At 50.3% G+C, this 14,137-nt stretch overlaps 1 protein-coding gene across 15 annotated transcripts in view; it reads right to left on the reverse strand.

Annotated features, from left to right (window-relative positions):
- Positions 1-14,137, reverse strand: part of PRDM2 (PR/SET domain 2) — a 118,798-nt gene that overhangs the window by 14,239 nt on the left and 90,422 nt on the right. The window contains exon 9 of one of the 15 annotated variants that reach the window (XM_045898658.3): positions 4,558-7,829. The exons of the other annotated variants lie outside the window; for them this stretch is intronic. Within the exon in view, the coding sequence (XP_045754614.2) occupies positions 7,826-7,829 (4 nt within the window). The 3' untranslated portion in view covers positions 4,558-7,825. Of the gene's footprint in view, positions 1-4,557; positions 7,830-14,137 lie in introns of those variants that run through there. 15 annotated transcript variants of the gene reach the window in all.

The raw sequence follows: 14,137 nt of genomic DNA on the forward strand, positions 1-14,137 counted from the left end.
TCTCCACTCTGCACGTATGTGCTGTCATGTGCCTTGGTGGGGAGATGTCCTTGAGACTTACTAAGGGGTGCCAGCCTTCCTGTCTCCATACTAAACAAAACCAGGCACTCTAGTGATTATCGGTATTCATCAGTCAAGCACCTATTATACACCTGGCCCTGTGCTAGGCCCTGGGGACACAGCAGTAAACCAAACAGAGCTGGTCTCTGCCCCCATGGGGCAGGTGTCCTAGAAGGGGAAGGTCATCATTTGTATAATACAGAAGTAAACACATAATTACAAAGTGTTAAAAATAGACACTATCAGAGCTCAGAACAAGGGAACTGACCATAGAAATACTCTGTGTGTGTGTGTGTGTGTGTGTTTGCGTGTCTGCATGCACAGTTTCTGTTTACACCCTGAAACTTGGGCTCTGGGACACATCTGAAATACATTTCAGGATTTGCTTCTCTTTACCATGTTGCCTTTTGCTTTATTTTATGGGGTAGGGAGGGAGGGAAGGAAAAGAAAGCATAGAATGCATAACTTTAGAATGAAGGGGGGGAAATCGGAGGGGGAGACGAACCATGAGAGACAATGGACTCTGAAAAACAAACTGAGGGTTCTAGAGGGGAGGGGGTGGGGGGATGGGTTAGTCTGGTTATGGGCATTAAAGAGGGCACGCTCTGCATGGAGCACTGGGTGTTATGCACAAACAATGAATCATGGAACACTACATCAAAAACTAATGATGTAATGTATGGTGATTTAACATAACAATAAAAATTTTTTAAAAATGCATAACTTTATCTCCAGGAAAACAGGACTTCCCAAAGAGGTCGTGTCTGTCCCTGAAGGCCACTCCTCTGGGATAGGGGGTGGGGGCGAGAACTGTTACTACCAATCACACCCCCAAATATTTCCTGTCCTCCTGAGTCTCAAAGCAAGTTTTACACCAGGGGATTTGGGGAGTTGGCAAATCGGAACAAGACCAGGGTAGGAACTCACCCAGGCTCTACCCTGGGCCTTCTCTGACCTGTGAATAGCAAATCTGGTTACATGAGGATCTTTCGCTTTTTACAAGCAGCAGATGTGACAATCTGTGAGCAGCCGAGGACAGTCCCTGCATTTTCAACGGGGTCACCCTTGGCTTGCTGCAGATGGGTTTCAGATAGAAATCAGCCCTGGAGAAATGGAAGGAAGGCTGGGGATGCTTGTGGGAGATGCCTCCCCGGGAGAAGTTAGGGGGCATCTCCACCTGCTAAGCAGGCCCAGAGGCGAGCTGTGGGGGGGGGGGGGGGGGCGTCCAGAGAAAAGCCTCTGAAAGCTGCAGAGCAGAGCCTGCCTCCGCAAGTCCAGGAGAGGGGCCTCCAGCACACAGAGCCCAGTCTGAACCCACCACCGCCATCAGATGCCACATCGGTCCCCTGCACACCCTCAGCCCAGAACACCTCCAGGCTCTTCCCAAATCTCCCCAACGCTGGAGCACCCCCAGACTCAATTCCTGGGCGTCTCCTCTTCATCTACACTTGCTCTCTGGGGGCTCCAATCTCGTGGTTTTCAACACTGTGTGTACTCTGAGGGCACCCAAATTTACATTTCCAGCTGGGTCCTTCCCTCTGAACTTCAAACTGTATATTCATCTACCCCATCCGCATCTCTCCTTGAGGGCCTCACAGCATCTCAGACTTTATATGCCTGAACCTGAATTCCCAGGACACACACACCACCCAAACTGGATCCAATGAGTCTTCACCTCATCACTTAATGGCAAAAAACAAAAACAAAAAAACCCAAACTGTCGTCATCCTTAATTCTCTCATCCAATCCTCAGCCAATCCTCAGCAAACCTTGTGGCTCCACCTTCAAAATACACCCAGAACTCCACTGCTATTCCTACCTCCACTGCTACACTCCCATCCAACTACCATCATTCCTCACCTGCATTCCCTTCCTAGTCTGTATTTCTACTCTTGGCTCCTTTCAGTCGATCCTTAACAGATCAGCAGGAGAGATTCTTTCAGAAGGCAAGTCATCCAATATTACTCCTCCCTCAGAGCCCTCCAATGCCTTCCACTCACTCCAAGTACAAAGCTTACAATGACTGTAGCAGCCCTTGGTTACCTCCCTGACCTTGCCCCCTATTCCCCTCCTCTCCCCTGCTCCCCTCCAGCCACTCCGGCCTCCCCAGTGTTCCCTGAGCATGCCAGGAATGCTTCTGCCTCAGGGCCTTTGCACTTACTATTCCTTCTGCCAAGTGCTTTCCTCCCTAAGTCCCCATGCTTGCGTCTTCACTTCCAAGTCTTTGCTTAAACGTTCCCCTTTGCAGCCAGGCTTTCTCTGCCCCCCCCCCCGTTTTAAATGGTAGCCCCCATTCTGACTTCAGATCTCTCTATCCCCACTTCCCTGTTTTACTTCTGTACACAGCACTCACCACCTGACATTCCGTGTAGCTCCTTGCGTGTTCATGGTCTGTCTCCCCGCACCCCCCGCCAGAAACACCAGTTTCGGGCACCTCTACACCTTCAACAGTGCCTGGCACAGAGCGCCCTACATCCGCTCCTGAATGGATGGACGCCCAAGACCAACACGGTCTTTCCCGACTAAATCGCGCCTGTGAGGCATCGCCTGTGATTTCTGGGTACTGTATAAAGTGGGACCAAGACTTAACTCACTTATAAAAGCAATCAGAGTGCAAAACCTTCCTATGCCCTCATGCAAAATTTTAATGGCTTCTCACCCACACCTAACTGGATGACAGCTTTTAAGCAAATTACTGTGAGCCTTTCTAAGCATTCGACCTGTTTTCCATAAACTCCATGCTCCTATTTTGTCGGGTTGGATACTATGTAAATGAGTCACAGGAGTACAACCAGACACGAGGGGCATAAACAGGTCTGCGAACAAACACTGCTGACTTTTGGCAGCACTGAACTTGAGCACTGGGGATGGAAGATCCAGGGCTCTCCCTGCAGCTGTCATCAGGATGCGTTCCTAAGGGAACGCACAGCATCCAACAGGGAGGGTTGAGTCAACCAAACACTGGCTGAACTTCAACTATATTTCAGTTGATCCCCAGTTGGTATCGTCCCAGAAGTTCTGCAAGATTCCTGGCAGCACCTGCCCTGGCAGGCCCGGCACTCTGCAAGACTTCCTCACGCTATTCCTCAGGTGGCGGTGACCGTGCCGGACGTGAAGACGGAACGTGCACACGGGAGAGCCCAGGGCCCCCCTCATGGAGCGCACACGATCCTGTGACAGCGGTGGTGGCAGGATCCCATCACCCAGCAGCTCGAACGCCAGTGAGCCGGGGGGGGGGGGGGCACGGAGAGGCCACGGTGAGTGATGCTGAGCCGCAGGGCCCCGGTGGGGGCACAGCCCGATCCAGCACAGCCCTGTCACGTGCGGATGACATGGTGAAATCAGAGAGGAAGGGATTCGCTATTTTGAACAAAAATTACATGCAAGAGTATCTTCCACTGCCGTGTAGTTTGGAGGTTCTACGAGTGAGGGACCCTTTAGGAGATGCCGGGTATCAGAGGTAGAATTAAAGCTGGTGATGGAGAGAGGGCGACCCTACTTTCAGAGCCAAAAAGTGGAGGAAAGTGTTTAAAAACGTAAAGGAAAATTTGGATAGCTCCACACCCCACCCCCCCATGAAGTTCAGGATGCTCGATGACAGTCACAAGCAGCCTTCGTGTGCACTGGTGCAGAATTTCCCTAATTTCATTGAGTTAAAGAGCCAGCAGCTACACTGGACTGCGGCACCCAACCTCCTCATGGCCTCTTTGGTTTCTCGCTCGGCTTTCCTGACGCATCCTTAACCCTGAGGACTGTGCCCTGAGGTGGCAACGCTTTAATGCTGATTGTAATTAACTATGGCCAAAGAACCAATCCTTTTCTTTCAACCTGATTTTAATTGGTCATTTACTTATGCAAGTGACACTCTCTATTCAGCTGCCAACAATTAAGTGCCCCAAAATTCACACTTGAAGCCAAAAAGTCCTAAGTTGGGGTCCGCTAAGCAGAGTGATAACTTTATTATTCCTAGAAATTTTTTCTCCCCGCCCCCCCCCTTTTATTGCACAGACACTGAGTGAGCACCGACTACGTACTGGGGGCCGCATGGGTGCTGGGGACCGGTGAACGCACACTGCAGGACCCCGCCGCGCAGCTTGACTACACTAGGTAAGAGCCAAGGGTCATCTCCGCCGCCCCCCCCCCCCATAAAGATACACAAAGAGCAACAATGGCCAAGCAGAAAATCCTCATTTCCACCACAGCTCTGACACTTAGAAGTGCCCCCCACCTGTGGAGCCGCCCTATTCGTCTGTCATGAGATGGTTCTTAGGATTAGGGAGAAATGTAAGCGAAGTGTTCTGAAAACTGGAAGTTGCTATATCCAAGATATTGCTAATAAACAAAATAATTTCCAATGAAGACTGGAAGCAAATTAAATAATGAGATGGGGTGATACGGTGTCACTTGTTCTTTTTATTTTTATGACCCAGAGGAGAACTCCTGGGTCTGCGTAGCTGATAAAAAACAAAGATTTCAAAGACCCACCCCAGAGATCCCGGTTTAGTAGGTCAGGAATTTTAAGTAAGCCTCCTGGGCGGGGTTTGATGCAGGTGGCCCAGGAAGGGAACATGCCGGTGAAGTAATCCTAACTCTGGCCCCTTCACGCACCCGGGGACACCTTGAGGCAACGCAGCTCCTCAAACTGAAGTTAACAAGAGGATACACACGGGACCAGCAAAATACTCCCCTCACCTAAGCACCTGTCCAACACAATTCAGGACATCGCCTTAAGAAAACACCCGCTGTCAGCTAACACTAATAGGCTGTATCTGTGATCTTTATAAATAGTTTTAAAAGACAGAAGCATACTAATTAAGGTGATGACGTCATTCACAACAGCACACGCTTCAACTACAGCATCCAGCACCAGTTCATTGGATGCGTCGAAATGGTTGGTTCGGTGAAGCATCGGCTCTCGATTTCAGCTCAGGTCATGACCTGGGTTGTGAGATCGAGCCCCAGGTCGATCTAATGATTCTTCCCCTACCCCCGCCACCCCACCTCCTGTTGACGCTCTCAAAAAAAAGCACAAACAAACAAAAACCAGTTGGTTCCTACACCAAAGCAGTTAACATAGTAAACTTGCTAGTAAATTTCAACCAGGAGTCTAAATATAAATGATAAAGGTAAGAGTATAAACCACCTACATACCTACGCACTGGTTATTAGAGAAATTCTGAAAAGCTTCTGGAGCAAGATCTGGAAAAAGAGAGGAAAATCACTGTGCAGGCCCATCAGCCTGTGCGCCAAGTGAGGAGATGGGGGAATGTGTACTTCCTTGGCGGAGTCCAACCACTGGTTCGCACTTAGCACCAAATAAAGTATGTCCTCACACATAAAGGTGGGCATCAGGCAACAAGACGACGACAGTTCTGTTTCAGAACCTGGCCGCACACCTCAGCCGCGAAAGAGCGTGCACATGCCACCCATTCCTGTTGTTCTCTTACAAGTCATTTCTCTAACTCACGTGCGCTTCAGGAGCTGGAAAGAGAAAAAGCCGTCTGTACGTTTGTTCCACCTAACACTCTCCTCTCACAAGGTCAGCTGTCCCACAACGTCACGCGCCGGCAAAGAACCAAGAGCCAAGACCTATTTAGACGAGTAGACGAGTCATCATGCCAGAAAAGGCACGTTCCGGCATCAGGGCCCTTTGCACACGGGGTCAGTCCTTGGGTGTTCTGACAGGGCCTAGCACACCTCTTTGCACGTAACGTTAATAGGACTGCTATCCAGCTTCCTTGCCCGTAGACGATTAACAGAAGCCTATCTGGGGACGTGGGGAGCGCAGACAGGCTCCATAAAGGACGGAAGAGGGGCCGATGAGGAGTACCTCCTTCTCAAAAAGCTTCAGGATCCTGTATACCTGAACTGTCTCTGAGGGCATCGCTTTTCCACCACGAAGTAGTAACTGGATACCTTGAGCCTTCAAGGAGAGGTGAAGGTCTGTCCGGTGTAGCTTCCAAAAGCAGGGAAGCAGCAGAGAGGTGGGACCAGAGACAGCCAACTCCTGGCACCGCCTGGCCTTCCTGCATGTGAGGCGGACACCAGGCACTGAGCCCGGCCCTCTCCCCCCGAGCGCGACCCCGCCTCTGAGGCACGCCTGCTCCCCACGCACCTAGGGAAACCTGCTCGCCGACCACGGCTTGGGAAGATTCCGTGCAAATAGAAGAAAAGCGGGCACTAGGAAGCAAGGTTTGACGGTCTGAACCAGTCGGCATCTGAGTCGGCTCAACACAGCTGTGGAGATGGCGCCAAACTGCAGGCCTAGCGGCAGCCACACAATCCCACCTCCCACGAACACACACAACGCACCGGGGCCAGGAAGGGCCAAGGGCTGTGTTCACCTCCATCAGGTTTAGCACCTCTGAGTTAGCGGGTGCTTCTTGTCGACGCGTGGGCAGCTGCGGACTAATAAGGCAAGTGTCCTCCCCGCTTCTTAAAGGACAGGCCATTGGAGGAAGAAGCGGGAGGGACGGGGCTTCACTCCCGGCCCTGCAGGGAGGAGGGAGAACAGACTCCTGCCCTCGAGCAAACGGCCTCACCTCTCTGGGCCAAGGGTCCCCTCTTGTAAAATGGAGAACACAAAAGGATTGACTTCGTAGAGCCGTCGTAATGATTCCATGGGAGAATTTGTGAAAAGCCCTGAAAACACTGGCTAGCAAGCACTTCAAGGTTAACAGCGATCATTCTTACATTATTATTTCAATGAACTGGGGTTCCTTGGTTGGGTTTTCATTTTACAGAGCTAATGAAAGTGTTCTGCTGAACCTGGCTTTTAAAAGTTTAAAAAATTTTAAAATAACGTTATGTGAAGAGGTGATAAAATCACAATCCGCTTTTCCCTCACCCTGATTTGAAAAACGGTTTTCCTTGGGGCGGCTGAGTGGCTCAGTCATTAAGCGTCTGCCTTCGGCTCAGGTCATGGTCCCAGTGTCCTGGGATCGAGCCTCGCATCGGGCTGCTGGGCAGGAAGCCTACTTCTACCTCTCCCACTCCTCCTGCTTGTGTTCTCTCTCTTGCTGTGTCTGTCAAATAAGTAAATAAAATCTTTAAAAAAAAAAAAAAGAAAAAGAAAAACGGTTTTCCTGTTTGATAGCTCCTTCTCTTTCTGACGTGGGAGTGCCTGATGTAGAAAGGAAGCAGCTCCGGCCTGGCTCAGACGCAGCAAAGGCCCAGGGATCGGTGGCGGCAGGACCGGCAGCTCCTCACCACCAGAGAGCTTTCTCTCTGGGCAGAGGCAGGGCACGACGAGGGAATGTTCCAGCTACCGCCCCTTCCTACGGCAGGCGGCTTCTGTGGTCCTCGCAGGCTCACAGTTGTCTTCACAACCATCGGATCACTATCGCCATTTTGCAGAAAGGAAAACCGGGGCTCAGAGCACTTAAATCATTTGTCCAAGGTTACAGAGCTGGTTAAGTAATAAAGCCAGGATTCAAGTATTTTATTCAGTCAACAAGTATTTATTCAGCAGCTACTACATGCCAGGCACACTGCTGCAGATGCTGGAAATGCAACGGTGAACACCACAAAGGTCCTTCCTTCAAGGCAGAATGTTCATTCTAGTAAACACCCGTGACGAAGCGGTAACAGAATGTATACAGGAGAGGTAAGTGCCCCCCCCAAGAACAGTAGTGCAGAGTAAGGAGATGGAGAGGGCCAAGGGCAGTGTGTCCAATTAGATGGTCAGGGAAGGCTTCTTGGAGGAGGTGACAGGTGCTCAGCAGCTCCAGGTCCAAAGCCAATCAACGCCCTTACCTATATTCCACTACCTGCAATGAAATCACAGTGAAACCTCAAAACCAGACCACTGCCCTGCACCACACTACTCCTCATGGAAGGCCAGAGGCCATCATACAGTTCTGAACCTTGAATTCCATTCTTGCGTGGTCATGGCTGGCCACCCTAGGCTGAAGCCCTATATGGGCCCACACTGCTCCCATGAGGGGCTCTCGAGAGGCCAGGGTGCACCCCAATGGAGGGAAGGAGCCCGCCCAGTTTCTAAAATTCTGACAAAAGTTCTAATCTCATCAAAGGTAGTAACCATCTGTTCTGGGAAACTAATAGGACTGATGTTTGTCAGCTGTCATAAAGGAATCCTTTTCTTCCCCAGCCTTTAAAAGCATGAGCAGCTCTCAGGCTCAAATATATAAATCTTAAAAAAAAAAAAAAAAAAGTAAGTAAGTGTGGGGGAGGTGTTGCCTGAGTGGCTCAGTCAGTTAAGTGTCCGACTCTTGGTTTCAGCTCAGGTTGTGATCTCAGGGTCCTGAGATTGATCCCCACGTCGGGCTCGGTGCTGAGCGTGTGGAGCCTGCTTAAGAATCTCTCTCTCCCTCTCCCCGTGCCCCAAATAAGTAAATTTTTAAATAAATAAATCCATCAAATCAAATAAAAGCACAAGCAGTTTCTTCAGAAGCCTCTCCAAAAGTTCCACAAGGATCATCATCACCCAAGTCCCGCCCCTTCCGCCCAGGATGGCTACCAGGCCATTGGCCTCCTTCGTGGGGCGGGGAGAAACCACCACCACCACCACCAGAGCCGGCAGCTACTGAATCCTTACACTAAGCCACAGCCCACCTCCTGGGATACAGCCACCTGCAGGCGAGGCGGCCGAGGCTCAGCCAGCAGCAGGCCCACCTGTTGCAAGTGGTACTCAGGAGGGATAAGACCCAGCGCACAAGGGCTCAAGGCCAATGTTTATTCCCACTGTATTATACAACCTCTGCAACAAACCCCCCTTGGGGCGATGACATCACCATTGGTCATTTGGCAGACACCACAGCTGTGCAAAACCGAGGGGCACATGAAGCGGGTGGGGTCACTGTGGGGAAGAGACTGGAATCACATGGCCGGTTTGTGGGCTCCACTTGCAGCTCTGGGACATAATCCAGGTGCCGATGCCCCTCACATTTGGTCGATGTTAACTGTACATGAGAATGCCATCTCCCTCATATGGTGGGAGAGCTTGAGGGCAGGTAAGCCCTGCAAAGCACTCAGAACATCCCGGACCCGCGCTCCGACTCGGCCAAGAGCACTGCCCCACCCCCCACTCCCCCCCGAGGTGGCCAGCTACACCCCAGGGCCCTCTCAAGGCCCGGGGCACAGGCAGAGTCCATCAGACCTGCAGCCCGACGCCTTCATGACCCACACGGGCCATTAAAGAGGTTTTCTGAATGGCCGACCCACTGAAACTCTACAGGAGAATGTGCCTAAATTCCCAAGTCCAATAATAGCTTGGAAATAGAAGCCATCTGAAAATGTTCCTGAACTCGAGCCGGGATGGCAAGGTTCGGATGTGATTATAAAAAGCAAGTGAGGGGCACCTGGGTGGCTCAGTCATTAAGCGTCTGCCTTCGGCTCAGGTCATGATCCCAGGGTCCTGGGATCAAGCCCCACATCGGGCTCCCTGCTCCTCGGGAAGCCTGCTTCTCCCTCTCCCTCTGCCCTTCCCCCGGACCCCCCATGCGAGCTCTCTCTCTCTCTCACTCTCCCTCTATCTCAAATGAGTAAATCTTTTTTAAAAAATAAAGAGAATTGATAAATAATAATGTTATAATATCCACCATTTATCGAGGCATTACTCTCTTCTAGGTATCACATAACCAATAATTAACAATAACTAGGGGCGCCTGGGTGGCTCAGTCGTTAAGTGGCTGCCTTCGGCTCAGGTCATGATCCCAGGGTCCTGGGATCGAGCCCCGCATCGGGCTCCCTGCTCGGCGGGAGGCCTGCTTCTCCCTCTCCCACTCCCCCTGCTTGTGTTCCCTCTCTCGCTGTGTCTCTGTCAAATAAATAAATAAAATCTTAAAAAAAAAAAAAAAGCAAGTGAGAGGAGAACGTTACTGCAAGGGAAAATCGAATCCGTATGAGTCTCAACTCCATTCCAACAGAGAATATTAAAATAGTATATTCTGGGCAATTATTAGATACTAAAACTAACACAATTATCTTAAACGGAAATTCTTACTTTTAAATTAAAAATTAAAATCGCCACAACTGTATCCTAAGGCCTAAATCCCCTTTGGTTATTAACTTACCTGTACAACAACAGATGCCGGGTCTTTTTTTAATGATTCCTATTTAAAATTTACACTTAGATTTCACACTAAGACTTGCTAGTTATCCAAGCACAATTCCAGGTCATACCATAGGTGCCTGTCCAACCACAGATGGATTCAGATACGGAAAAACGCCTCGCTTAAATGTGTTCTGACTCAGGGCATAAACCTGGGCTTCAAAATCCATCCGTCGCTTTCGCTCATCAGTGAAATGTCCCCCTCATCGGACGGGTGCTTTGTCTGGCTTCCTGCAGTGGGTGGCTAGCTGGACACGGGGAGGCACATTTAGACACTAACTTCTTCCATAAAATATTTTACGTTTTCTGGAACATCGCCTCAATTTCGGGTCACTTCCTATACGAGGCAGCTGAAAGGGAATCCAGCTGGTCCAAGTGAGGCAGAAGACAGAAGCATGTACAAATGCTATTATCCCAACAGTTCAGCAAGTTTTTTGTTTTTTTTTAAGATTTTATTTATTTGAGAGAGAATGAGAGAGAGCGAGCACATGAGAGGGGAGGGTCAGAGGGAGAAGCAGACTCCCCGCCGAGCAGGGAGCCCGATGCGGGACTCGATCCGGGGACTCCAGGATCATGACCTGAGCCGAAGGCAGTCGCTCAACCAACTGAGCCACCCAGGCGCCCCAGCAAGTTTTCTCTTATAAAAGTATCTCCAAGACCATCTTCGTGGCTCACGACGGAACATCATTTTTGCAACTGCAAGTAATTTAATGCAGAGCATGACGGTTTTCCCCAATTCTTATTCTTAATCCAGAAAGTAAATAAAACCTACATATACCCTCCAGGCTCTAATTCTATCGTTCAAAAATAACTACCGGCAGAAATGTAACCCTTTGCTCTGCACTGGGCCGAGGTGGGAAGGCAAGCCTGGATCAACTATCCTTCTGGGCTAATGCCCGACAGGGCAAGGTTCTCAAGTGACATCTGAGGAGGACTCCTGATGACCCCCAGGCCCCATCCTTAGGACCACTTTCAAAATCAAAGGGTATTACTACAACGAGCTTGGTTTCTATTAAGCAGATTTTCCTTGACGAAGCAGACTGACCCATAAAGCCTGTCCAGAGCTGCAAGGTCTACGGCAGGCAGAGGCATATTCCATGGCCAGAGTGAGGCTGGACACGGGGGTTCGGGGGCAACTCCTGATCGTCTGCGCTCTGGTTGCACCAGGAAGACTCGCAACCCACCGTGATGACTCTACTTGTTCACTAAGCCGAAAAGCCCTGAGTAGAGAAGGTATCAAGGCCTGTATTCTACATTCAGAGGAAATGAAGCTTTAAGAAATATACAGAACTATAAAAAATGATCAACAGAATGGCGTAGCTTGGAGGCAGCTCAAATTCCAACTTGCTGAGAGTGGTAGGACCTCTGAACAAAATCACCCCCCCCGCCAGGATCTGTTTCCCCATCTGCGCTCGGTACCAACTTCAAGGTGTTACTGTCAAGGGTCAAGTCTGAAAGATGCTTAGCACAGTCCCTCATGCACGGAAAGCACTAGAAAGCTGTATCCAACTTAACGAGGCTTATTAGGTAGTTTCCAAAACCACTTGGAGAGGAAGTGGCCCAGGGGCAGGAGGCGGAAGGAAGAGCTGGAGTGCACCATGCGGTTGGAAGCGGGACTGCGGCGGGGGCGGGGTATACAGCAGGGGAGCCTGGGCGGTCCCGAACAGGAGACTGGGCCACAGGGCCCCAAAGGATGGGTCAATGAGCAGTTTACATTTTCCCCTTTGTCGCACCTCCTCAAACCTTAAGCTTTGTTCCATTCAATCTTTTTTTTTGTGACACTGCTTTCATTTTGTCTAAAAAGAATTTTAACAGTAATATGGAGGTCATCATGCCCATCAATCCGGACCTTGCGCCTACTATTATCTTTTATCTCCTGGCACTGTGTACTTAAAGGTCCTGCATCTTGTAGGCAAACTCCCAGAAAAAGGTCCAGGCACCCAGACAGAGGGAACCCAACAGGGGCTGTGACCTTAGAATACTGGCTAAGAAACTGCACAACTGGACAGCCTTCCTCTTCCCCTCAAGGCCTATCATCTCTTCTTTCCATAAAGTACACATGCTTTTCTACAGCCCAGGGTTCAAGCCTGGCTTCAGAATAGTCTCTTACTCCCCACCTCCCAGGTCACCTCTCGCTCCCGCCTTCAGAAAAATGGGGCACACAGGGAACACACGAGTGCTTGAGCAATGAAGAGCCACACATATTCATTGTCATTTCTCCCACCTCACTTCAGGAAGTCTGCAACATGCACGGACATTACCTGGGGCTTAAAACTACAGGCTACCCAGGCCCCGCCCACCATCTAATTTAAATGGCTGGTTGTAGGGCTTTGGAGCTGGTAGCTTAGTACCTCTCTGGGTTGTCGGAGCACCACTGCACGAGAGGGCAGGGCTGTGGCTCGTCTTCTGACAGCCTTGCCTGCCCCCGACCAGCATGCCAGTCACTGCCAGGTGCCCTGCAGTCTCTCAGGACGACTCGATCTCTCTCTCTCTGCTCTAGAATACACCCTTCAATGGTGCTTTAGGAGGACAGTCACTGAAAGATGAGATGCCCAAGTGGGAGCAGCAGGGCTGGTGCCACCAGGTAGGGAAGAGGCCACAGGCCACCGGGTCTCCGAAAATGTGACAAATGGCAAACCACTTCCTCTAGCCATCAGCCAGGTCTTTAAATGTGGCCTTGGTATCCAAGGCAGCCTTTCTCTCACTCACCTGCACTGTAATCCACTTTCAAGGTCAAGTGCCATTTACACTTCTTTTACGGATATAAGTCAATCCATTTGAAGGTTTGATAGCAAATCAAAATCCACCTAAGTATCAAATGCAGGAAATGAGCTATCATTTTAGTATGGTCACTTTAACCTAAGTATTAAAAGATGGCAGTCCTCTAGATATCTACCCTCAAAGAAGAAACCAGAGGCATCTTCTTGACCACCCAGCTTTTGGAGAACCGTGACAGAGTGACGACGTTTTCAATAGGAAGTATAAATAGGAGAGACCACCGAGCAAATATAAGTTCCACAAGGGCCGGGATTTTGGTCCACTTACGTAACCTAGGCTCCCGAACACAGCCCTGGTATATGGTGGGTGCACGATAAATTCATGTGATTCTGTACAACATCTTGCTAGAAGCACCTGAATCAACCAGATTAAAGCAGCCAGCCTAGAGAAGGGTTTGTAATCAAAAACAGTGAGAGGTGCTTTAAAAGAGCAGAAACTTAAGGCTTCAATTACTAGCCTTTTGAATTTTTTAAAATGTTTGACTCCATAAAGAGGAAAAGCAACCAGCCCGGGGGCAGCCTGTTCCTGGTGGGGTGGGAGTTACTGGACTTCTTGGGGACTCTTCCACTGAGTCAATGTCCGCGTGCCTGTCACACTCAGGCACTGCTGTCAGCACCCGGGTCCCACGGAGCCAGACCTGGCCCTGCCCCTTCAGTCCAGCGAGATAGTCTGTGAGTAACCAATCCCCAGTAAAAAAGACCTCCTTCTGGAAGGAAAACTCAGAGACTATCTAGCCCATTCCCTGCTAACCAGATTGGGAACGAAGATCCAGAAAGTAAAAGAACTTGCCCAAGGTGAAGCCACCCACAGCAGGGACACAGAGGGCACCCATCAGATGCCTGTTCACTGGCACGTGGAGGGATGGATGAATGGCTAGCACCTGGGCCACGATGGAAACCCACTTCTCCTTCCCAGCCCAGTGCTCAAGCTCACAAGGCACAAGGCCCAACTCGTCAACAGGGCACTGGGTGAGTTGAGCAGAACATTTAAAACAAGGCATTCTGAAAGCCGTTCTGAAGCTCCATCAAGCCCTCAACCTCCTCCACGCCTGCCTCCTCCCCTGGGTTTCTGTAACAGCAGAGTACCATAAGGACCATACGCCAGAGACGGGACAGGACCATCTGGCCAAGGGAGGCTGATCACACCTTCAGCTTCACCACTGTGCCCTCAGGTGCAGTAACACGCAGAGAAAGGAAGAAAGTACGAGAACAGCAAGTGCTGCAGTGG

This window comes from Mirounga angustirostris, unplaced genomic scaffold (assembly GCF_029215605.1).
Source record: "Mirounga angustirostris isolate CCGP_5_RB_7025 unplaced genomic scaffold, mMirAng1.0.hap1 SCAF_4, whole genome shotgun sequence".
Classification (NCBI taxonomy): Eukaryota; Metazoa; Chordata; class Mammalia; order Carnivora; family Phocidae; genus Mirounga; species Mirounga angustirostris.